Raw genomic sequence first — 23,810 nt, 5'->3', positions numbered from 1 at the left:
AGGGTGGTTACTGTAGGTGTCCTTGAAGTTCCCTCCACTTTTCAGAAATGTTATGTAATCTGACATGAATGGCATGGATTTTTAACCCTTTGTGTGGTGATGAGCGGGTGAGGTGGATCTCCTGCCGAACGGAAAAGGATTTAGGTTTAGTTTTTCTGTTGTTATCAATGCATCACAAAGTGAGGAAGCGTTTAATTTAGAATGAATGAATCCGAATGAATGAAACTTAAACTTCCCGCGCTGCGCAAGGCTCGGTGACGTCACGCTCGGTTGAGTCACGTCTCGCGCGGCCGGTGACTCGCTGATTTTTCCCGGGGCTTCCTCGCGCTGTGGAATGTTATGTAACCGTCCTGTTCTCCCGCCAAACAGTAATCTCGCTAATGAAGAACGGCCATTAATTAAACAGCATCACTTAACACCAATGAAAAGCCTTTCCTGTTGAACACGTGACTGTGACTTAAAACAAATGAACGAGGGACTTAACAAATAAAGGATTTCAGTAGGCTAATTAATAAAGTAGACCTAACTGCAACTTAAGTTTTTTTTGTGCCTTTATATTTAACAAATATGACTTTTTGCTTTAGATTTGCAAGCTTCTGAATGAATTGTGAGATGAAATAAAAGTCCTGTTACTTTGAGTATCCAGTGGCAGAAATTAGCTTCCGAATCTCGATTAGCCTTCTACCGGACATGCTGGATTATAGCACTATGTTAAGTATTCATTTTGTAGTTTTTATATGATGTAGATGAGTAGAGAAACAGTGGGCGTGGCTTCATTAGTTTCATTAGTTCATTAGTCATAAGTGGCAATAGCCAAAAATACACTGTATGGGTCAAAATGGTTTTCGTTTACGCCAAAACTCATTAGGATATTAAGTAAAGGTCTTGTTCTGTATATTAGGGATGCACCGAATGCTTGGCGACCAAAAAGGCTGAAGAATGATGTGGGCATGCGCTAAACGCAGCACACGTTTCAGCAGTGGAAGTGTATTTAAAAGTGTCTCAGAAAGGAGCTACAATCATCACGAACACCGACAGCGAGAGACGGATGAGAAGATGATGAAGATTCAAAAAGGTTTCGATGGACTGCACCCCGAGCTGAAGTTGAGGTGTATCTGCGTGTTAGCCAGGGTTTAAAGAGTTTTATTCTTCAGCAACGCTCACAGTAACACTTATTATTAATAATGATAATTACAACATCTCTGTTAAAGCATTTACTATAACACTCAGCGTTTAAACGGGAATCTGTAATATTGTTCAGTGTTTTCAAAGAAAAAAAAAAATGCATGCCTGATTCAGGAAGGGGGTCTCAAAAATGCTCATATTATTTTTCTTAACTTATTTAATTTAAGCTAAATTGTGCTTTGTTGGTACAATTATATATTTTAAAATGTTTAGTGTTAAGTACATTTTGTTTTGTAGTTGATTTTTCTTCTTTGAAAAGCTACACAAAACAATACAAATGCATTAAACCCGTGTTGGGTGTTCAGCCTTCGATGCAGTGCTTCATTTTGCTCGGCTCTGGACAATAATTTTAATATTAGTGCATATATATATATATATATATATATATATATATATATATATATATATATATATATATTTGATTATTAATATGCATTGCTAAGAACTTTATTTGGACGATTTTGAAGGTGATTTTCTCAATATTTAGATGTTTTTTCTCCCTCAGATTCCAGATTAGTGGTGTCTCAGACAGATATGGTCCGATCAGAACTCAGTGGGAAGCTGGTTTATTCAGAATCAACCCCAGTTTATAAAATCTGACCCTTATGACACTTTTGTGCTCTTGGGTTACTTGTGTTATTGTTATCATACAGATATCTAAGAAAACATGCACAGAGAGGAAGCTGAGAATAAAGTATAAACGTTTATTCGGTATAGTTTAAAAAGTTCATTTTAACATTAAAACAAGTTTTTATTTTATGAGATCCATAATTTCTTGCAATGCACATTCAGTATGTTAAAGAACGCTTCCTCTTAACTTAATAACTCGCTGCATTTATTTGCGTGCATATATTTTCAGTGCACCACACGACAGAGAAAAAGAGCGCTTCAAACGAACAGAATCGTGTAAAAATAGCGGCGGGTCAGATCTGGGCGGGTCCGTTCCGCTCCGTTCCGTTCCGTTCTTCTGTATGACGCCGGTCAGCAGGAATGTCCCGATGAAGGAGCGTTTACGCTGCACACGCGCTCACGTGTTGTCATGTGTTTACCGGGCTCTGTTCACGTGCTGCGCTCACGAGGCCCCGCCCACCGAGCGGTCCCGCCTACCGCAGTTCATAAAAGTTCAGAAAGTCCAGTCAGCGGCAACAGAACGTCTGGAATAAACGGTTCCTGCGGTCCGACATCGATTTTTGCGACACTTTCGCCTCAGAACTCTTCTTAAGTTTAGCTTGAAGCGACTCAACACTGCACTTCACGACCTCTCAAGTACTTTACTCTGAAAAGCGAGTTTTGACTTCTCCACCCGCTCCAGAAGCGTAAAAACATAAGTAAGTCGCATGTTTACATCACTTTATAACGTTATAACGCGTTCGTGACGTTTGCAGGTACGTGGTTGTCGTTTGTCTCGCCTGTTGGGTTCGGTTTATGCGAGCTATTTATGAAATGAGTCTCTTAGAGTTTCTTTAAAATGACAGTCGAGTAAAACTAACATCTCAGGACGAACTCTGAGCCCAAACGTTCCCTGTCAGTTGAACGGCTCGTGGTTTTTGACCGCTGTCTGAACGCTATCGTGAAGTGAATGTCACGGTCCTATCTGATGTTTTCCACCGGCTCCTCACACGAGTTTCACGTTCACGTGGACTGAGGATAGAGTGGGCGTGCCTGAGTCACTTCTGACCAATCAAGCGAGAGCCTGGTTTCCCGCCGCCGTCTTGAATTTGTTCGGTTAATGAGCCTCACATTCCGTCATGTGAACCAATAGGGAGTGAGGACACCAGTGACGTGTGCCGCTATCGCGATGGAAAACTGTAATTTTAATAACTATAAAAAGAAAAAAAAAAAAAAAAAATGGAAATAATTTTTTTTAATAATTATATTATAAAAGTAAAAGTAACAAATTTGACAGTGACGTAAAGTTTGATCTGGAGATACTGATTGGTCGGTTCTGTCAGTTATTGCCTGGACTCTGGTGTTATTATAAGAGGGGTCTGTTTGACTCTTTAGTGTCTGCTTCTGGTTCAGAAGAGTCTTCAGAGTCAGTGCTTTCCTCTCCACCTCCCCAGAGATTCAACCTTAATTTCCTGATTGGATTAAAACCTGACTCTTGACCCACAAAAACATTTCATACACAGGAGAGAAGTTAGAGACATCAGTCATACATGGAAACACTTTTTATTTATATATATATATATGTGTGACTTTATTTGTGAACACGGATATTTCCATTTTTAAGCTTTTTCACTGTGTATTCCGACTACATATATAAAATAAATGTTTTATATATATATATATATATATATATATAAACAAATAAATAAAATATATATATATATATATATATATATATATATATATATATATATTTCTGTTTCATATTTTAGTTTGTTACTTTACTTTTTCAATATGTAAAAAAAAAAAAAAAAAAAAAACATTTGTAGCTTTAATTTATTTTTATTAGTTTTTTCACTTTTAGCAATTTTGGTGTTTTAACGTAAGCCCATTTATTAGGCAACATTTTAAAAATATTTTGAAAAGTTAGGTTTTGTATCTAGCATTTAGCCAAAAGTGCAGCAAGCAGCTGTAACCATTATGCTGCTTTAAAGAAATAACACTCAAAAACCTCATATATCTGAAGGAGAAGGAGGAGGGTTGGAGTAGGTGGGGCTCCCTCTGCTGGTCAGAGTCGGGCCCCGAGGAACATGTCCTCACACGTCCCTGCAGATCTGCCCAGACATGCCTCGCTCCGGCCCTTAAATACAGAGCGCCGGCAGAGAGGACACACTTCTCATCATGTGTTTTCTGATGCAGCTCGAGCTGATGGCCATGCACCAGCGGATCCTGCGGGCCCTCGGGAACGGCCCCGCGCGGAGGAACCTCTTCGGCCCGGTGGACCGCGAGCAGCTCCAGCTGGAGTACCACGACGCCCTGAGGAAAGACCTGGAGGAGGCGTCTCGCCGCTGGGCCTTCGACTTCGCCACCGAGACGCCTCTGGAGGGCGGAGCCTATCGGTGGGAGGGCGTGTCCGGGGTCAAGGTGCCCGTCCTGTACCGCGCCTGTCAGGACGAGAAGGAGAACGTCCCCAGAACCCCCCGGAGGTTCGGCGCCGTCCCGCAGGACGTGGAGAAGACGCCGGAGAAGAGGGCGGAGCTGAAGAGGAAACAGACCAATATCACGGGTGAGGGGGCGGAGCCAAACCAGACCACTGGACGTAGCAGGACTTAGAAATAAGGCGTTAAAAAGAAGCATTATTTAAGTTTGTAGGTTTTTTTTTTTTGCTTTAATGTTTTAGTATTAATTTACTTTAAATTTAGCACATTTCAACAAATTGGCAATTATTTATTAAATGAACTAAATTAATTTTTATTAAGTTTTTCATCTAATATACGTCAAATTTGTGTTCGTTTCAATCAACAGAAATCTTTTAGTAGTGTTAGTGCCAGCAGCGTGTAATTAATTCTGTGTCGTTACAAAACCAGAACTAAAAGAAGATTAGAAAACCGAACTATTTGGATGCGTGAGATATATTTAATTTTTTGTGTATCATAATTCAGAGAAAATAGTTTTTAATTATGAGAATAATGCACGATGCATTGACGTTTATTTTTTTAAAAAGCGCAATTTTATATATATTTTTAAAACTACATGGATGGTTATTTTATGACATTTTAGCTTTAACTAAATTAAACTGAATATATTTTTTTCTAATAATGTTATATATATTTGTATGCATTGTTTCACTCACTAAAATATTTTGAGTTGTCTTAGTAACCGTAACAACAATCAGTGATTTACAGCGACTTAATCATAGTTTTATCAATTCATTCTCCTCTAACGATAAAGCTTACAAAAACTATTTGAATGCAATTCAACTTAAAGAAAGACGTTTAATTAACATGAAAAAGCTCGACTAATAATAGAAGCATTCTTACCCTCTCTCTCTCTCTCTCTCTCTCATCCAAACAGATTTCTACCAAGCGAAGAAGAGAGTAGTGGCCACACCCCGCAAATCAGGACAATAATAACACACACACACACACACACACACACTCAGGACTCTTGTTCTCAGGAGGAACTCTGTTTTTTACGCCATCATCTACCTTCATGAGTGTTTTCAGTCGTGTGAGTCACGGACCGAACGCAAGAAACACGTGACGGACCGCTCTTTTTTTTTTTTTTAATTTTCCATCATGTTTTCGTGAATGTTACTCGTCTGTGGGAAGTAGTCTCTCTGTCATTTCCTCTTCCTTTTCGTCTTCGCATGTCAACGGTTAACGCTTGTACAAATTTCCGTTAAAGAAAATCCGTTAAAATCCTTTAAAGTCAACTCGATTCTGGGAAGGTTTCAGAATCCGTCTCTCAGCGGGACCGCAAAATTATAACGAAAGTTTCTTTACGAACTTTCAGTGTCCGTGTACACAAATATATTGCTTTATTGCACAATACCTGTAGCTAATTTTAAAAACTAACGTTTGGTGCCAAAAGTTATTTTTTTGACATATAAAAGTTATTTATAACTCTAACCCTTCTAAGCTGAACTCTCATAAAGGAGCTGCAATTACGTTTTTTACAACGTACAGTTATTGACGAACACTTGACGTCGTTCGTGAAACTCCAGCAGAATGAATTCTAAACCAATTCTTCGCAAATCTTTGCTTCTGCTCGCGTTCCTCGAACGCCGGCGCTGCTAAAACTACAGCATATTTACAAACACAGCGTTCCTTGTAGTCACGGAAACACAAGTAACGCTAGCTTGAAATAAACGCAATCACGGACACGAACGCTAATTGAGATGCTGGATATATTTCTCATTCCAACCAATCTGCTCTTGATCCTCATCCTGATACTTGTAGATTTCTGGGATCTGTCTGTAAATACCCTGTTAATATCTGGATTATCCGCCGTCGATGGAAAATTGCACTTATTATTTTGAGTAGTGTAGCTGGCGCGTGTCTGTTATTGTTCAAGAGCTCAGAATATATGCTGTATTTATTTTACGAATAAATATTGTCCTGTAGATTGACATGTAATTGTTCTTGTAATAAAACTGTTTATAAAGAAAAACCCTGGTTGCAGGCGATTGATTTTTCCACAAATAATATTTAATATTTTGATGGAACGTTTAATGGAACGTTTTCAGAACGTTTTTTCCAGGTTCTCTCAAGGTTGATGGAACGTTTGTTCAGTGTTCTCTGTTCTTCAGTAACGTTCTCAAAACAAGCACAAAAATATCATTCATGCCACCGTTTCTGAAACATCGATTGGATTTTTTGACATTTTTAAATGTTACTAACTTTCAGAACGCTGAGAACGTTCAAATTTTACGTTCACCAAATGTTCGCAAAATAACGAAATGGAATGTTCCAATAAAAAAAAAAACCTATGTTTCACATGTTCCCGGAACATCGGAAAAAAACGTTTAGGGTACGTTAGCGAAACATTACATTAGAACATATTTTTGTTAGTTGGGCTCTTCTGGGACTGGGTTTCTTATTAACGTGAGTAAAATATGAAGTATCCCAGTGTTAAGGCTTATTGCAATTTATTAAATGGCATTTAATGACTGTATTTATTTGCTTCATTTAGGAAACATCTTCATGGATATCCTAGTTACTATTTTTATTGTTAATTTTGACTTTGGAAAAACCGCTGTTTGCAATCAGACTAAAAACATTCAGCGTATAAATGAATTCAATCTATTTTAAGTTGACTTTGTGCATTTTAAAGCTTTATTTTTAGATGAGCACTGAGGGACGAATCAACCTCACTGTAATGCCTGAGAAGCCATTTGCGTTATTTTAAAAAATCTTCCGTTGAATAATAAAAGCGTAAGCTCACACGTATGTAGCGTGTAGCTTGTGTTCCTGTGCAACAACACACTGACCCAGTTGTTATGAAGCTTGTTGCTATGAGACTGACGTCAGCGTTTCCCATCAGCCCCTCTGTCTGTTTGGGAAATGTCCTGCCACCCCCCCCCACCTTCCTTCTTTCCCAACCTCCCTCACACACACACACACACACACACTTGCATATCCCTTAAAAATGCGTTCACCGTGAAAACACGCACCCCAAATGTGCTCTCTGTAAGGAAACGAACACACACAGACCACAGAGTTTAAGCTGTGAGTGTGTGTGTGTATGTGAACGCTGCAGTGTGTGTGTGTGTGTGTGTGTGTGTGTGTGTGCGCGTGTGTGTGACGCATGCTCCGCTGAACTCCCCTCCCCCTCTGCTCATCTGCTCCGCAGCCTCGTCGAAACACTCAGACAAACACACGGCCGGAGAGACGGGAAAGAAACCTGAGATACAGGCGAGACAAACATGAGAGACACAAAGCGCAGCCGATATTGACTCCAGCGTGAAGCATGACAGACTGGAGCGAGAGATAGACAGCTAGAGGAGGAAGGGAGGGGTGAACAGACAGAGAGAGACAGACAGGAGGGATATGGCCCTCTTACACGTCTCTGCAGTCAAGCTGCACACCCTGGACTGAAGACTATGGTAAATGATCGCAAATTAATCTTCTGTTCCTGTCTTGTACCATCCATCCATCCATCCGTCCATCACCACCCATCTGTCTCTCTGTCATGCGCTGTTCTGCATGTCAGAAGTCGGCTCCAGTTTTTCCTCATGTGTTTAACTCGCCCACTGTCATCTGACACACATCCCTGATTTACGCTGCATGCATGCGCACGCTTGTGTGTGTGTGTGTGTGTGTTTGCTGTCCCCCATCGCTCAGCTCCAACCTACTTTCTAAATGTGTCCATCAGTGGCCTGTAGATCACACACACACACACACACACACGCTCTCGGCAGGTAACATGCGTTAAAAGATGCATGGACTGCGCTAACCTTTAGAGGGGCCCAGCTGCGCGTGCATGCATGCGTATGCGTATGTGAGTGTGTGTGTGTGTGTGTGTGTGTGTGTGCAACACACCAAACCTGGTCTCGGAGAAGCACACAGTGTGTGAAGATGCATGGCCTGCAGTAACCTCTGGTGAAACCCTGCTGTGTCAGCACGACGCTGAACACACATACAGACCACACATCTTTTCATGCATGTGTGCATTTCGTCATGCATGCGAAGAGCTTTCTCTGAGGCATGCTTATTTGTTTACAAGGAGGTATTGCAGGTTGAGATTTGCTGCCACTTTGTATTGTGTATGCATGGCATTCATTCATCCAGCGTTTGAAGTGAATTGCAACAATGCGTTTATGAATGATTTATTTCAGATGCATAGCTACTGAAGACACGCACTTACTGTTTCGGATTGTTTATACGTTTACTGTGATGTTGTGTGAGTAGATATTTTCAGAACAAAAGTGGGTCACGCTGTGTCTCTCTCGCTCCGAGCGTGTGAGTTTTTGTTCAGCTTGTAAACAGACGTGACCACTCGCTCTTGCAGTTAAATAGTGTGCTGCTAAACAGTGTGCTTTCACGTCTCATGTTCATGTTAGCATGTTGGCGCAACTCAATGCTTATGTTCTGATCGTGTGCATGCAGCTGGATAAAAGCGAAGTGTCCACTCTGGGTCTGCCGCCCTCGGTGAGCCATGGCGGGTCAGACGGGAACATCAGCGTGGAGGCAGGGTCAGATGGGGCAGCCGGCGAGGTCCAGAGAACGCGAGCGGCGCTGGAACACCTGCAGCAGAAGATCCTGAAGATCACCGAGCAGATCCGCGTGGAGCAGGAGGCCCGTGATGATAATGTGGCCGAGTATCTCAAACTGGCCCACAACGCGGACAAGCAGCAGGCATCACGGATCAAACAGGTGTTTGAGAAGAAGAACCAGAAGTCTGCGCAGACTATTGCACACTTGCACAAGAAACTCGAGCACTACCACAAGAAACTCAAAGAGATTGAGCAGGTAATTTCACATGCATGTGTGTTTGGACCAACTGCAATTTTTATTCAACGCTGGTCCTGGATTGCCAGTGTTTAGCTTCAACACTAATCAAGCACACCTGAGGTGAAGAACACAATTTCTATCAGAGGGACCACATTCAAAATACGCCTGTAGATTGGATGCAAGAATTAAATTTTATAGTAATTTACTTTAAAATACCCCAATTGTTGAAGTTGCATTGTTCAAAATATCTGAAGTTGACACACAATAAAAGGTTCATGTTAACTGGAGTTTTTGTCCTAACTAATCACAACAACGACACACAAAATTTGACAGTGATAATCTCAGGTACTGATTATGTGCTTTACTCAAAGCTAAACATTTCTAATGTGAGTTTGAATGTCATGTTGTGCCATACTGAAAGCATCAAAACTTTTTCAGGGTTGGAGCTAAACTCTGTAACACACTGGCACTCCAGGACCTCTGTAGTAGAATAATGTTGTCTATTCTCTGCAGAATGGTCCAGCGCGACAGCCCAAAGACGTCTTGAGGGATATGCAGCAGGGGCTGAAGGATGTAGGTGCCAATGTGCGAGCAGGAATCAGTGGTTTTGGAGGTGGAGTAGTGGAAGGGGTAAAGGGTGGAGTCTCGGCACTCACGCACACCGCCGTCGTCTCAAAACCCAGAGAGTTCGCCAGTCTCATCCGCAACAAGTTTGGCAGCGCCGACAACATCGCCCACCTAAAAGACACTTTGGAGGATGGGCACCCGGAGGAGACGCCCAGAGCTCTGAGTGGCAGCGCCACGCTGGTCTCCAGCCCAAAATACGGCAGCGATGATGAGTGCTCCAGCGCAACGTCCGGGTCGGCGGCCGGGAGCAACTCTGGAGGAGCGGGAGCGGCGATGGGCAGCCCGCGACTAGACGGACATCATCACCATCATCACCACCACCACTCCTCGTCTTCCTCTTGGGATGCACTGCTGGAAGGCCTGCAGGAGATCAAAGTCGGTCAGGTACATATGGAGGATGCCATCGAGGACATGAGAGCGCAGCTGCAAAGTGACTACAGCTACATGACCCAGTGCTTGCAGGAGGAGCGATACAGGTAAGATACACCTACAGCAGATCCAGCGCTCTTCGGAGTCAGATCTTAAGCCGTTAGGGCTCAGTGATTTCTGTGATATGAAAAACATGGATGGAATCACAGAATCTAGTCATAAAAACGAAATTTACTGCATAACGCAGAAGTTGCATGATTTGTATCGAGAACGAGATGGGATCAATCAAATGTAGGACATTGCCATTAAATCAAAACACGATATGGCTCTGTGTGAATGAATAGTGCCAACACTGAAGTGCCACCTAAATATATGATGACATGAACATCATCTCTTAAGCTGCTCTAAGAACCATGTCATGAGCACTTTGCTATTTCTTTTGAGAAAAACTAATGTTGTATCATACAAACTGAGAAATGTTATGGTCTTCACAGCAGCCCAGCAATATATATATATTGGATTCCATATGGCCCTTAAGGGATGTCTTCTCTCTTTCCTCCAGATACGAGCGTCTGGAAGAGCAGCTCAACGACTTGACGGAACTCCATCAGAACGAGATGAGCAATCTGAAGCAGGAGCTGGCCAGCATGGAGGAGAAGGTGGCGTACCAGTCGTACGAGAGAGCGCGAGACATCCAGGTGAACACCTATAACGAAGAGTGCACAAATGTGCAAGTTTCCAACCTTAACCAGCAAGGGTGTCCAATCCTGCTTCTGAGGGGCCACTGTCCTGCAGAGTTTAGCTTTCAATGCAAATGAAAGAACTTCTAATCACAAGCTATGTTTCCATCCAAACTGGAGTATCGCATAAAACATTTGTGACTCAAGCACCACTTCCTTCCAGTGAGTTGAAGAGAACATGCACTAAAGATTTTCTGCAATCAAAGTCTATCGGTTGGTCCAGTTATACTGTCCAAAGTTACTAATGCGCCAACGATATTGTTTCTCTGTGCCTTTATCGTTATAGCTGTGGTGTGAACTCTGCAATTCTTCAATATTAAGAGTGATTTTTCTAACTTTATCTTATAAAGTTATCTTTATAGTTATCATCCTGAGTGAGAATGGGGCTGTAACCCACGAGAGAAAATCAGCAGTTTAATATCAGCCTAATTTCATGCAAAAGATTTCGATAACCTGTATCCAAAACAAGCTGCATCCGAAGTCATACACTACCTGACTTCATTCTGAATTTATAATTTGTTTAGAATTCTCTTTACTTTTTCCTTCCCTCTCCTTATCTCCTTTTACTTATTTGAACAATGCCTGAGGCAGGTATTACGAGCACTTCCTCTGTCTGTTGGCCTCTTTAAAATTAATCGCTTTATATATTCCTCAGTTGTAAGTTGCTCTGGATAAAAGCGTCTGCAAAATGACTAAATGTAAATATACTGATAGTGGCTCCCTGATGCGCAAAAATTACATTTAATATTAGAGTTTTTGCAGGAGCAGGCAGTAATGGTCAGAAATTCAGCTAGAGCTAAATTCAGCTCTACCAGGGTGTTACAACCGAAGTGTGTGTGTGTGTGTGTGTGTGCCCGCAGGAAGCAGTGGAGTCCTGCCTCACCCGCATTACCAAGCTGGAGCTGCAGCAGCAACAGCAGCAGGTGGTGCAGCTGGAGGGTGTGGAGAACGCTAATGCCCGAGCTCTGCTGGGAAAACTCATTAACGTCATCCTGGCCCTGATGGCGGTACTGTTGGTGTTCGTCTCCACCATGGCCAACTTCATCACTCCACTCATGAAGACACGTGCCCGGGTTGGTGCCACCCTCGCCCTCGCGCTCTTCCTGGTCACACTGTGGAAACACTGGGATTGGCTTGAGCTCTGCCTGTTGCCCAGCTGAAGAACGTGAACAAAATGCACGTCCAGAACTCTAACGTAAACTTTAACTGTGACGCATCCCTTCCATCGTACCAACCTTGAAGGACGTACAAGAAAGATCCACCCATGGCTTCAGTAAGGAGATACGTGGCCTGAAGATGGTGCTGTCTGAACCGCAGGCCATGGCTCTACATTTCCTGTCTTTTCCTTCCTTCTTTTAGGGCTGCGCAATTAATAAGGAAGCGCATCTTGTTAGTAAAGCCAATTGTGTGATTTAGTAGTAAATCTCCAGCACAGGCTTTCAGATGGAGCAATGTTTATTACACAGAGCCGTATTTCTTTAACAACCTACGCAAATAAACTCAAAAAAACTGTTTGCGATAGTGACAGCTGTTTGCGTAGCTTCTCAGTGAACTACAGCTCTGCGCAATAAATGACAGCATGTGAAAACGTCATAACGTCAGTTGCGTGTTTGAAATCCTTCTGTGAGATGATGTGGCTTCTTGCACAGAACCAACATATTTCACAGTATTCTATGCAGGGAGAAAGACGATTAGCATTGCTATATGATATACTTATAATAAAAGTATAATAAGACAAACTCAGCTAATCATATAACAGTATATTGTCATAGTTTTGTGTTTATTAGTCACATTGAATCAATGACAGCAGTTGAATCTGTAGCGCTATAGGAGTCTCATGGCTTCTTCTGCGGGGGTATATTGGACTTTCTCTGAGCTTCAGATGGAGATTTACCGCTGATCACAGAACCATGCTTCACTGACGTAATGCACATGACAATCGCAGCTTTTGCCCAATCTCGACTGCGATTTCATTTCGATTCATCGCGCAGCCCTTGTTTCTTTCTTTTATTTAGACCAATGAGCTCCTCTTTGCTTTTACTAATGAATGTTAAAAAGAGCGGACACAAGAAATAAGTCCAAAGGATGGTTTTCTTCTGATGCATGGCTTTAATACCGACACACGGTCACATTATAGATCCAAACATCTTCATGACTGAAGGAACTCTTTCGTGCTGACACCAAAACTGTCTCAAATGTGCTGCGTTTAATTTGTTTTGTCTCGATGGAACTCAGTGTCTGTTATATATGAAATATCTCATCACGGAGGAGAATGAAACTTTTGTCATTTTACGTTGTGTATTGTTAAGTGATTTTTGACGTAGGGCAGAGAGACAGAAGCGTAATTGTCAGTAGTCAAGAATCAATACTACATCTGCCATCAGAACATTTTTGTAAACGCAGTAATAGTGTAACACTCACTGTTAGCATGATCATATTTCTCATGTTTCTACCCGTTTGCTAAATCACACCACCACTGTATTCTTAATAAATACATTTGCAGATATAGGCTATTATTTGTTTTCTGTTTTGTTATCATTTTGGTGAACATATTTTTGCATCGGTGCGACAATCTGTTGCTGTAATCCAGGATGCTGATTTTAATCCAGATCAAATTCATTAATCCCAGGATGGATTACACAGTCACCTGCTTCCGGCTCAAAATGAGACAGATGATCTTTAACTTATACAGCATGCTACGCTTATGAAATAGCCTCTATTCACTTAAACAGGTGCTCTGTGAATCAGCAGATGAGATGTGGTTTATTGGTAATAAATAATCATGCTCGATTCACTGCAGGATTGACGTTAAAGGGCGCCACCTGGCGATCACTGGAGGTTTTACATCATTATCTTCTTGATGGGAAACAGCTTCTTTAATTAACGTTACGCAAATGAGATTGATCTGACAAACTGTGCTTGGGAAAGAGAAACGTGGACAGAATGGCTAATATCAGATGTCATGCGTAGAGATAAGCACTTTAATATCGTTTATACATGCGTCATTTGATATTTAATCTTACCTCAGTGGATACCTTGGATAAACTGAACACAGTCGCGCCCGCGAACCGTTGACCGCCTGAGGGAATTTAAATGCTAAAATGGCGCGAGTTTTTGTAACGGTAAGTTTCAGTCTGACTGACTGGTTTAAAAGTTATTTAACCGAGAAAGATTTAACAAAGACTGATTTGAACAAATGCTCGCAGATAACGAGCACTTCTGAAGAGGGTTAGTGATATATACAGGCATCTTCTCTTTACACAAGTTACGTGTTTTTCTTTCTTGCTCTCACCAGGAGGTGCTAATCTGCCTTCAAAAACTGAATTTCATATACTTCATTAACTGATTATTTTTAATTATTTAAAATTAGATTTTTAATGGAAAAAACGTAAGTAAACAAATATTCCATTGTTTCATATCAACTCAACTCATGAACCCCAGTTTTGCCAATCCTAACAGCGGGAACGCGGAGACCTAAATGGATTAAGCTTAAATACTAATTTAAGTTTTCTTTTAAAGTAAAGTGAGTTTAAACAAATATCCTGTGTAGAGCTGACTGAGTTTTACTACATAAATCAGCACTGTGTCGGGCAGCAATGATGTGCATCAAATACAAAGCAGACAGGAACTCAGGGATTCAGGATTTGGATTTTGTTTTTGTTTTTATTCACTATCATCAGGAAGATCCCACAAGATCTATAAAGTCGATAACAGGTGCTCTCACGATACAGGACAAAGGTCAAGGGTCAGAGGTCAGCAGTCACGCCCTTCCACACACAAACAAACGCACGCACGCACACACACACACACACACAAACTAGACATTCAGCGTCATAAGATTGTTCAGTCATTTACCACTGATGTAAATGAAGAGGCTTTCTGTTTTCCTGAATTTCATCCCGATTAGAAAGAGTAGAAAACAGTCGCAGTATCAAAGGTGAAGAATTCCTGATTCAGAGTGTGTGATGATCATATTGCTGTCGCATTCCTCTCCAGGATGAGCATCCATCGATCTCTGTCGCCGACAGCGGAGGGGCTGATCTGTGTGCGTCCCTGCTGTTCTGGACCCTGCAGGTGAGTGTAGTTTGGTCCTGAATGCCCTCGGTAAAGTGTGTCTGTGCCAGCTGCGAGTCTCAGGGACAGAGCGGTCTAGGACGAGCGCTGCGTGTAGAACAGGATGTAGGCCTGAGTGCTGCACACCTCCTCCACACTGCACACGTTCATCTCCGAGTCGTTACAGTGAACCCAGAAACCTGCAACGCAAACACTTTTACTGTGCGTCCATCATACAGATTTCTACCTTATACTCACAAATAGGTTATAAGTGGTGACGGGCAGAAATGTACAGTAAAAATAATTATTATAATAATAAAAAAAAAAAAAAAAAAAAAAAAAATATATATATATATATATATAGAAATATTATTTTGAGTGACTTCTACTTTTCTTAGTGACATTTAGTGGATGAAAACTGCTCTTATTCACACGTTTTATTACAATTTTTGTGCACAAGTTGCATTCATAATTTAGGATGGCAACCCGGCTACTGACTTTGTACTCAAAGGGTTGCTTCTACTGCCAAAACATGCAAAGTAAAGCTTCCATTTGTCCGTTGCAAATGCATTGCAAGAGATTTGAAGCATGCAGACTGCTTGCTTAAACTGAGAGTTGTGTTCACACCAATTATGAGCGTTCTGCATGATGCAGATTGTGCTGCAGTTCGCTAGTCAGGAACCGTGACTCACCTCCTTCAGTGTTATAACAGTAAGCCGTGTAGTGCCCTGAGCCAAAGCCTTTCCCATGATGCATCACTACAGCAGATAGGTCATAGGTGTAGGCTTCTCTCTGAGGCATCGGAGCAGTGTCCGAGCAGCAGTATGGTTGTATATTCAGGACCTGATCAAAAGCCACATGGACGCCGATCTTCTCCCTGTGATTCCGACCGGACCACCTAGACAAGTATGGATGGAAGCGATAGCATGAGGTTTAACCAAGGGTGTCCAATCCTAGAGAAATGTCCTGCATCGTTCAGCTTCGACCAGTTAGCAGTCTTAAAAACCTTGGTTAGCAAGTTTAGGTGTGTTTGGAGCTGAACTCTGCAGGAGTAAGTTTGGCCAACCCTGGTTCCAACTAACAAAAACATCAAGGTAAAACATGGGAGGTGTTCTGACTGACCGGAAGCGTTTGAGGTGTAGCCGCAGAACCTGAGGTAAACGGCAGATGAGTAACTGCTTACAGGCCTCCGAAAGAGACAGGGGCTTATGGGACGATTTACGGCGCTTTCCTGAAAATGCAGAACATTTAGATAAATGCATCAACAACGTTGATATCTGTAACAAAGGCACTACTTACTGTTGCAGAAGTTGCAGGCGTAAATGCATCCCTCCAAAGCCTCCGTCTCTGTGAACTTGGCGAGCATCTCTGACAGCGAGCAGCTCTCTTGACAGGCCGCTGCGCTGGGCTTCTCCATGCGGTGGTATCGTTCTGGGAACTCCAGAGACAAATCCCAGAATGGCTCCACCGTGTTCGACTTGCGCTTACAGGACAGACACGTTACCTGCAGGTTCAGTTTAGCAGATAATTCACTGATTTAGTCCCAATGCGTTTCTCATGCACCCAAAATAGTGTGTTTAAAGGGTTCACTCAAAAATAAAAACTTACACATGGTTTACTCACCCTCAGGTCATCTTAGGTTTATATACCTTTGTTCTTTCAAACTAGGGATGTTACGAAAACCAATATCACAGTACCAAGTCAGTATAAACATTTTAAAATCCTGCCGGTACTTGTTTTTAGTGTTTTAGTGTGTTTAATAGAGCAAGTATTGATAGTACTAAATGTAGCAACTAATGAGGTTGCAATTCTCCCAGAACCGATGGGAGCAGGCAAGAACATACACCTGGAAGTGTTTCATTCAGTCCTCAAAGGGTAAAGAGGAAAAAAAGATAACACTTGCTAACTACTAACTATGACTTTCCCCTCAAAAAATTCTTATTTTGCTGCTTATTAATAGTTACTAAGGTAGTTAAGTTTAGGTATTGTAAGTTGCACATCACCTGGCTGAGCAGCTGTCCATGGAAGATGGTGTTGAGCACTTTGAGGACTTGTTTGGACAGTTTCCGCTGCGTGATCGGAATCAGGAAGTGTTTCCTGGGTCCATCCGACTCCAGTTCCTGCTGGACCTTATCCAGAAGCTCACACAAGAACTCTTGCGCGTCCTGCTGGTCGTATCCACGGAAAGCCGGAATCAGGTTCCACACGGAGTGCAGCATGGCAAATGGAGACACCAGCGACCACCGACCCGACCACATGACCCTGAAGAGCGTGTGCAGCTCGTGACACAAAGACATCTGCTGCCGAGCTGAGGACCGTGGTTCTTTTGGTTGCACCAGTTCCGCAGAGCTCAGGCTGGGCGGGACATTCTGTTTGCTAAAGGTGCCTCCGCTCGTCCTCCCCATGCGGCCCAGCGCAGTGAGGGCTCCCTGCGATTGGTTGGTCTTTGCGAGCAGCTCCTCTGTCTCGCAAAGGTCCAGCGTGAGGAAACACTCCCTGAACTTCTGCAAGTGACTCAGCACCTGGAGAATAGAGTTCATGTAACACGTGTTCCCAAGGTTGCGCAATCCTGTTACTCCGGGTGCAAGTTTCCTGCGGCGTGATGACTGCGAGGCATGATATCGGTGCAACCGACTTGCTTTACGCAACGGTTTGCGTGACAGAGGCTTGTTGGATTGTGACAGCAGGGACTGTTTGGGGGCCGAAGGGAGTCGTTCAGGAGGGTCCTGGAACTTCCGAGGAATAAGTGCGAGTGTTGGACGAGGAGCCTGGGTGAGAAGCCGTGCACTTTTTCTTGGTGGCACATTGGCTAGTTCTCCCATCAACCGCTTCTTGACTTCCCTGCGTTGCCGTCGCTTCTCTTCTCGCTCCTGCTCCTGTTTTTCTTCACGCTTTCTGTTTTGCTCCTGCTGTCGGCACCTCCAACGGTGCAAGGCACCTTGAAGAAGAATTTTCCGTCTGTGCCACAACGCCGTCTGCATAGCACCATCCCGCACAACCTCGCATACTCGCAGTCCGGCATCGGGCGCCGATGAACGAAGGGAGCGCTGACCAGGGCTGCGGACAGTAGATAGCGCCCCGCGAAGGAGCTTTAAATCACCCTCGACATTATCATTCAACACATAATCTCTGCACTCGAAACAGAAGACATCCAGTTCATGTACGTCCATGGCTAGAGGGTGCTGCGTTGTCTGGTAGTGACTTAGGGAGTGTTCTTCCATGTAGCGGCCGCACGCCACATGAGCGCACTTCAGACAAGCCCATACGGACTCCGTGGTGCCGCAGTCAATGCAACGCCACATCTGCGGGTTGAGAATGGAGTGGCCCTGGCCCAAACGGAACCGTACCACATGCTTACAGCGATCCATGTCTCCCAACACGCAGGAGCACTCTGAGTCAGGAACCACACGCCATGACCGCACTCATCCTAAGGACAAGATAACGTAATGTTTGCAAGTTACCATTTTAAAGGGTTAGTTCACCCCAAAATAAAAAGTGTCATTTAATTATTCACCCTCATCTCATTCCAAACCCATTCCAGACCTTTGTTTATTTTCGGAACACAAATATGTCTGACCCTCCATAAACAACAACACAACTACTATGATTCAGGTCTGGAAACAATCAAAAATCTCTTAACTTGTGTTCTGAAGATGAACAAAGGTCTGGAACGGGTTTGGAACGACATGAGGGCGAGTTTAATTCTGGGGTGAACTAACCCTTTAAAAGCAGTGGTTTTAAACTTTTAAGATCGACCCTGTTTTTTCTTCTTAAGCTGACGCGACCCATATGTCAAACAGATATGCGCTTGCCGTTGATTTGTTGGTTGTTTTTATTCAGTTGCTTCTTTTGCGTTTTGAACATAATTGTTACATATACATCATTCTGGCATTCTGAAAGCCATTGCTTTAAAGGAACGGTTCACCCAAAAATGACAATTCTGTCGTTTCCTCACCCTGAACTAGTTCCAAACCGGTATTTATTCAAAGAAATTCAGAATTGTGTGAGCTATTACTTTAAGTGAATAATGCACTACTATCTCAATAGGCGCTTTAGCATTCAGAAACTTCGAAGTTTCCCAACGCAACGTCTTTAGTTGCAGTATTTACAAACATCAACAACTAGGACAATAAATCAATGTATGGTGAATGAAGTAATTGTTCTGCATCGATTCTGAGACTATCGGAACGGAAAGCGATTCTCTCTTATTATTACAAGATTCTGAGGCAAGTTGTACTCTTGCTTCCAGTTCCTCCAGCTCTGAATCGGTTCCAGAAACAATTGTGATGCGTTCCAATAATCGCAAAATTGATCCGCCAGTCGCCATTCATTGATTTACTATCAACTAGCAAATAGAGGACACCGTGATCGGTGTTGTTTCTTCAAAACAGAGACTGAATGCAAAAGAATAATTCACGCTATGAAAAACTCGCAATGATGAGAACAGAACCCTGAAGACAACAGCTAAATGTTATCATCACTATTTTTCAAGTATCGCGGAGTAATTTTTACATGGCTTTTTAAAAGCGTTCAGCCCATAGCAATTCCTATAGACCGGTTTCAGACCCTGATCTGAAGTAGGAGCTAATTTAGTTCCCACAGATGAAGTTTCTAGAACTTCTTCCAGTAGTTCTAGGAAGTATGAAAATGGCCCGTTTTTGAGGCAGGGTTACTCACTGTGAGAAACGGCGAGATTCAGCATCAGAGTGGACATGTCCTGTCAGCGGACCGCTTAAAAGACTTCATCGTGCAGAATGAAAACTGTGGATGAAAAATGCAATTTTTAATCAAAAGGCACTGTGGCATTGTGATTTTTAAAGAGGTGCTTTATGATTAAGTGTGTGTGTATGCATGCATATGTGAGAGTTTGTGACTATGTAGTGCTCCCTAAATGTGTGACTGAATGTGAATGTATATTTATATTTATATTTCTCAGAAGTATTTGAGTGTGTCTCGCAATGCAGTGTGTGTACACTTACATGAGTGTGTGTGTGTGTCTGTCTCTGTTGTTTGAATGTTTGTGTGTGTGTGTGTGTGCTAACCCGCTAGCGCTACTCACAGAACAAAAGACGCTCCGCCGGGAGACACGCGGAATCCGCGGCAGCGGCGGCTCCGGTAGGTTCCGGTACCGGCGCTCGATCGGTGTGTTTGTGTGCGTGTTTATACCGGCGCGAGAGATCCGTTACTTTAAACCCGCTGAACAAAAACTAGCAAGAGCCGCAGCCGCGGAACAAACTCACACCGCAAAGCCACCGATCGGCTCTCAAACACCGGCCCCTCGGCGCGAGTCCTCCGCGAGACCGCCGCTGAAATGCGTCTGGCGAGTTGAATGACGTTAATATCTGCGCGTTTTTTTTTACACTCGCTTTAGGCTGTTATTTACCGCCATCATCCGCACGCGAGAGCTGTCACCATTTTCGGCTCAACCGAACTCGCCCAGCGCCGGCGTCACTGCGCTCTGATTGGCCGAGGAGCGATCAATCGCGTGACGACCGTGTCCTGATTGGTCGAGACGGCGGTGGGCGGCGCGATGGAGCCGGTCTCTCATCGGTCGCGGAAGCGTCCGTCACGTTTTAAAGCTCCGGGGGCGGGGTCAGATGAACAGATTAACCTTGTCCATAGCATGCTTACTTATACACACTTTACGCTGTAAGATGACTTGCATGGGAAAACTCATATAAAATTAAAAGATATAAGGTTTCCCATTAGTAAAAAGAGTGTAAACAAAGGTTTAAGAGTGGACTTTGAAGCAGTCTGCACACTGTGTGCTTACCCAGCATGCTTTGCGACTACTTCTAAACTGAAATAAAGTCATGGGGGATTCATTGCTGAACATAGATTAACTGTAAGATCTTTACGGTAATGCTGTAATGAAGTGTTGTTGAAGCTCATACGTGGCTCGGCGTTCATCCAGTGCGTTCTGCTCATGCATACTCCAACCGATGGCTCTTTCCTGGCCAATCATCTGCTGCTTCATCTGCTCTGCGGTTGTTAAATGCAAATGAGGTGTTCCTGTAACAAACATCAACGCATAGAGGCCTTGGGCGTGCAACCTCACAGACGTCCTTTAGTGAGGGGCATTTTTTATCAAATTGAACCTTTTTTTTTTTTTGTAAGAGCATCCAGAACACACTGGGGACCCCTGCTGGTCCGGAAGAAGCTACGCGTGAAACTTTTCGTGAAAATGACTGAAGGGTAAACTACATCACTTAAAATGAAATAAATGTCTATAAATTGTGACGTTAGTGCTTGTTTGTGCGTTTCTGAGAGAGTTTATCTGGTCGGAGATGAATTAAATCGAATAAAACCACCCTTGATTTCTCTCTACACGTGTTTGCCGTATAAACGGATCCTCAATTACAAAACAGCTTCAAGATCAGTGAAAACCGTGCATTATATTGGAAGCTAAAAGGTTTTAAAGCTTTCTACCTCCCCAGCGATTTAGGGTTATCATCATTATTTACTAAAAACTAAAACCATAAAGTTTCGTTGCTTGACACGCTAACCGATACACTTAGATTAACTTTTTATTTTAGCTAGTTGCCAAGGCAACCTTTTTCAGGAATATAAAAATCAACGTGCTTTAACACAGTGCATGTAGAAAGGCTTTATTTTATTACAAAAAAAAAGAAAGTAAACAGACTGTATAGAAAAAGAATAGAGCAAGCTAGTGTTGGAGGCATTTAAGTTAATAGAGTATGAATAGGGACGAGTTTTTGTTTAAAGAATCGAGAATTGAGTGAAATTGTTGGGCAGTAGGGAACAGTTCATGTAGAAATGAATGAAAGTGATGTTAATGCCACTGAAACCTTTTGTTTTGATACAAAAACGAGTGGTTTGCTCCAGAGGAGTGAAGGCAGTCTCTCAGCGGACGCCGCTGCCCGGGAGCACCTGCTGCTTGCGCACTCTCCCGAAGAGCTCCAGGTACTGGCTCATGGTGTCGGTGCAGTCCAGCGGCGCGTACAGGCCCTCGCTCCTCCCGGAGAACACCGCCGGCAGCTCGGGAGCGTGAGGCCCCAGGAAGCTCTGCAGGAACTCCTTCATCAGGTTCCAGCAGTCCCCGGGGATCACGCAGGCGCAGTACTCCACCTGCAGGACGCCAGCATTAGAGTGTATTACATATACATGTATATAACTATATATGTTATAGAAAAAAAAATGTTGTTTATTAATGTTTTTATGGTTCACCAGCTTTAAAAAAAAAAGTGATTCCAGTGATGTTTTTTATTACGGTTTTGTAGAATTAAACTTTTTAGAATTAGAGTAAATTCGTAAAACATGGTAATCTCTACAGTGCTCGTTGGTGGTGGATTTAATGAGTGTTTCCTAGCTTCAGTCGTTTGAGTAAAACCTCCAAACCATCTACATGGAAAAACATTTCACGCAAAAGTTGGTCAGCTTTTCCTGTGTACGATGAAAAATCAAATATAAAAGTGTTATCTTAACATGATCCTGAAAGCTGCATGCTATTTTAGTAATTTTCGTTCTCGTTTGTTTTCAGTCGTTCAGGTTTTTCGCTAACTTCAATGAGTTATTTTCGTGAGAAGTCTCTGTGAGCGCGTGCCGACCTCGACGGAGATGCCCCTGGCGCTGGAGCTCATGGCCACGGTGCCGATCTTCACCAGGAAGTCGCAGTAGCGGTAGCGCGTGCCGCGAGACTCCACCTTGTGTCCCTTGGCGTTCTGGAAGTGACTCTTGAGTTTGACCATCAGGACGTCGAAGTTGGCGTCGGCGGTGAGGCCCGGGCCGCCCTCGAACAGAGCCATGCAGCTCAGCGGCGTCTCCGAGTTGTGCATCACATACAGCAGCTTCGTCGGCTGGCCTGCAACACACACACACACACACACACACACACACACATACACATACAGACACACACAACGCTGTTTCCACGGCAACCGACTTTTTACACGGAGATCACGTTTTGAGATATTTACTGCAGGAAATTCTTCGATCTTTGCTTAGTATCCTAAAGATGTTCGGCAGGCAGATGGCGTCTCACCGGTGGAGTTCCCCGTGGCGTGGTACGTCTCACAGTCCACCCAGAAGTTACCCTGTTTAACGGCTCCCAGCTGCTCCAGCTTCTTATGAAGCATGTCCACGGTCTGCTGCACGCTCTTCCCCTCCGCCACCGGCACCTGACACACACTGACACACACACACACACCCACAGACACACACACACACACACACAGAGACATACAGACACACACACACACACACACACAGAGACATACACACAGACACACACACACACAGAGACACACACACACACACACACACACACACACACACACACACACACACACACACACACACACACACACAGAGACACACACACACACACACAGACAGACACACACAGACACACACACACACACACACACACACACACACACACACACACACACACACACACACAGACACACACACACACACACACACAGACACACACACACACACACACACACACACACACACACACACACACACACACACACACACACACAGACAGACACACACACACACACACACACACACACAGACAGAGACACACACACACAGACACACACACACACACAGAGACAGAGACACAGAGAGAGAGACACACATTACAGTATCATTACCGTGTTACCTCTTTTTAAATTTACATTTATATCACTGTTGCTCTGTTATATCTCTAGCAAAAAAACATTTCAGGGGTATTTTCTGAACAAAACAAACCAAAGAAAAGATTAGTTTATATTTACTTCTCCTTGAATGCATTAAATACAGGCGTGCACTATTAATATACTCAGCATAGTTTTATAATATTACTTCACATTTAGACTTATCCAAATAATAATAAATACTGTTCTGTTAAAATATCTATTTGATTTGCTTTTCTCGTTTTAATTAATAATAATAATAATAATAATAATAATTTAATTACATTTAAATACAATAACAAAAGTTTACTCCAAGACCTATTTTTCATACAAAACAAACCAAA

The 23,810-nt window shown here is 43.0% G+C and overlaps 4 protein-coding genes across 5 annotated transcripts in view; 2 read left to right on the top strand and 2 right to left on the bottom strand.

Annotated features, from left to right (window-relative positions):
* The first annotated feature begins 2,298 nt into the window (after window positions 1–2,298).
* cdkn1a (cyclin-dependent kinase inhibitor 1A) lies at window positions 2,299–6,246 on the top strand. Its single transcript, XM_043223739.1, has 3 exons — window positions 2,299–2,513; window positions 3,994–4,360; window positions 5,149–6,246. The coding sequence occupies exons 2-3, from the start codon at window positions 4,003–4,005 to the stop codon at window positions 5,202–5,204; spliced, it is 414 nt and encodes a 137-aa protein (XP_043079674.1). The 5' UTR covers window positions 2,299–2,513; window positions 3,994–4,002; the 3' UTR covers window positions 5,205–6,246.
* A 1,149-nt stretch (window positions 6,247–7,395) lies between these two features.
* Window positions 7,396–13,276, top strand: tmcc2 (transmembrane and coiled-coil domain family 2). Of its 2 annotated transcripts, XM_043223653.1 has the most exons (5): window positions 7,396–7,681; window positions 8,685–9,047; window positions 9,543–10,132; window positions 10,588–10,723; window positions 11,626–13,276. In XM_043223653.1, exons 1-5 carry the CDS (start codon window positions 7,679–7,681, stop codon window positions 11,923–11,925), a joined length of 1,392 nt encoding a protein of 463 aa, XP_043079588.1. In that variant the 5' UTR covers window positions 7,396–7,678; the 3' UTR covers window positions 11,926–13,276. The 2 variants fall into 2 exon arrangements, with proteins under 2 accessions (XP_043079588.1, XP_043079586.1); XM_043223651.1 differs by lacking the exon at window positions 7,396–7,681 and having other exon boundaries at window positions 8,679–9,047.
* Window positions 13,277–14,401: 1,125 nt separating this feature from the next.
* Window positions 14,402–21,270, bottom strand: usp49 (ubiquitin specific peptidase 49). Its single transcript, XM_043223618.1, has 7 exons — window positions 19,878–21,270; window positions 19,496–19,579; window positions 16,822–18,245; window positions 16,118–16,322; window positions 15,941–16,049; window positions 15,511–15,716; window positions 14,402–15,018 (listed from the first exon to the last, which is right to left on the bottom strand). Exons 3-7 carry the CDS (start codon window positions 18,184–18,186, stop codon window positions 14,915–14,917), a joined length of 1,989 nt encoding a protein of 662 aa, XP_043079553.1. The 5' UTR covers window positions 18,187–18,245; window positions 19,496–19,579; window positions 19,878–21,270; the 3' UTR covers window positions 14,402–14,914.
* Window positions 21,271–21,410: 140 nt separating this feature from the next.
* med20 (mediator complex subunit 20) overlaps window positions 21,411–23,810 on the bottom strand; it is a 2,814-nt gene continuing 414 nt past the window's right edge. Inside the window, exons 2-4 of the mRNA XM_043223718.1 lie at window positions 22,821–22,966; window positions 22,387–22,640; window positions 21,411–21,907 (exon numbers count right to left, since the gene is read on the bottom strand). Of these exons, the coding sequence (XP_043079653.1) occupies window positions 21,683–21,907; window positions 22,387–22,640; window positions 22,821–22,966 (625 nt within the window). The 3' untranslated portion in view covers window positions 21,411–21,682. The remainder of the gene's footprint in view (window positions 21,908–22,386; window positions 22,641–22,820; window positions 22,967–23,810) is intronic.

Source organism: Puntigrus tetrazona, chromosome 22 (genome assembly GCF_018831695.1).
Source record: "Puntigrus tetrazona isolate hp1 chromosome 22, ASM1883169v1, whole genome shotgun sequence".
NCBI lineage: Eukaryota > Metazoa > Chordata > Actinopteri > Cypriniformes > Cyprinidae > Puntigrus > Puntigrus tetrazona.
Note: the sequence above shows the minus strand (reverse complement) of the source record. Positions and strands in the feature narration are given on the sequence as shown.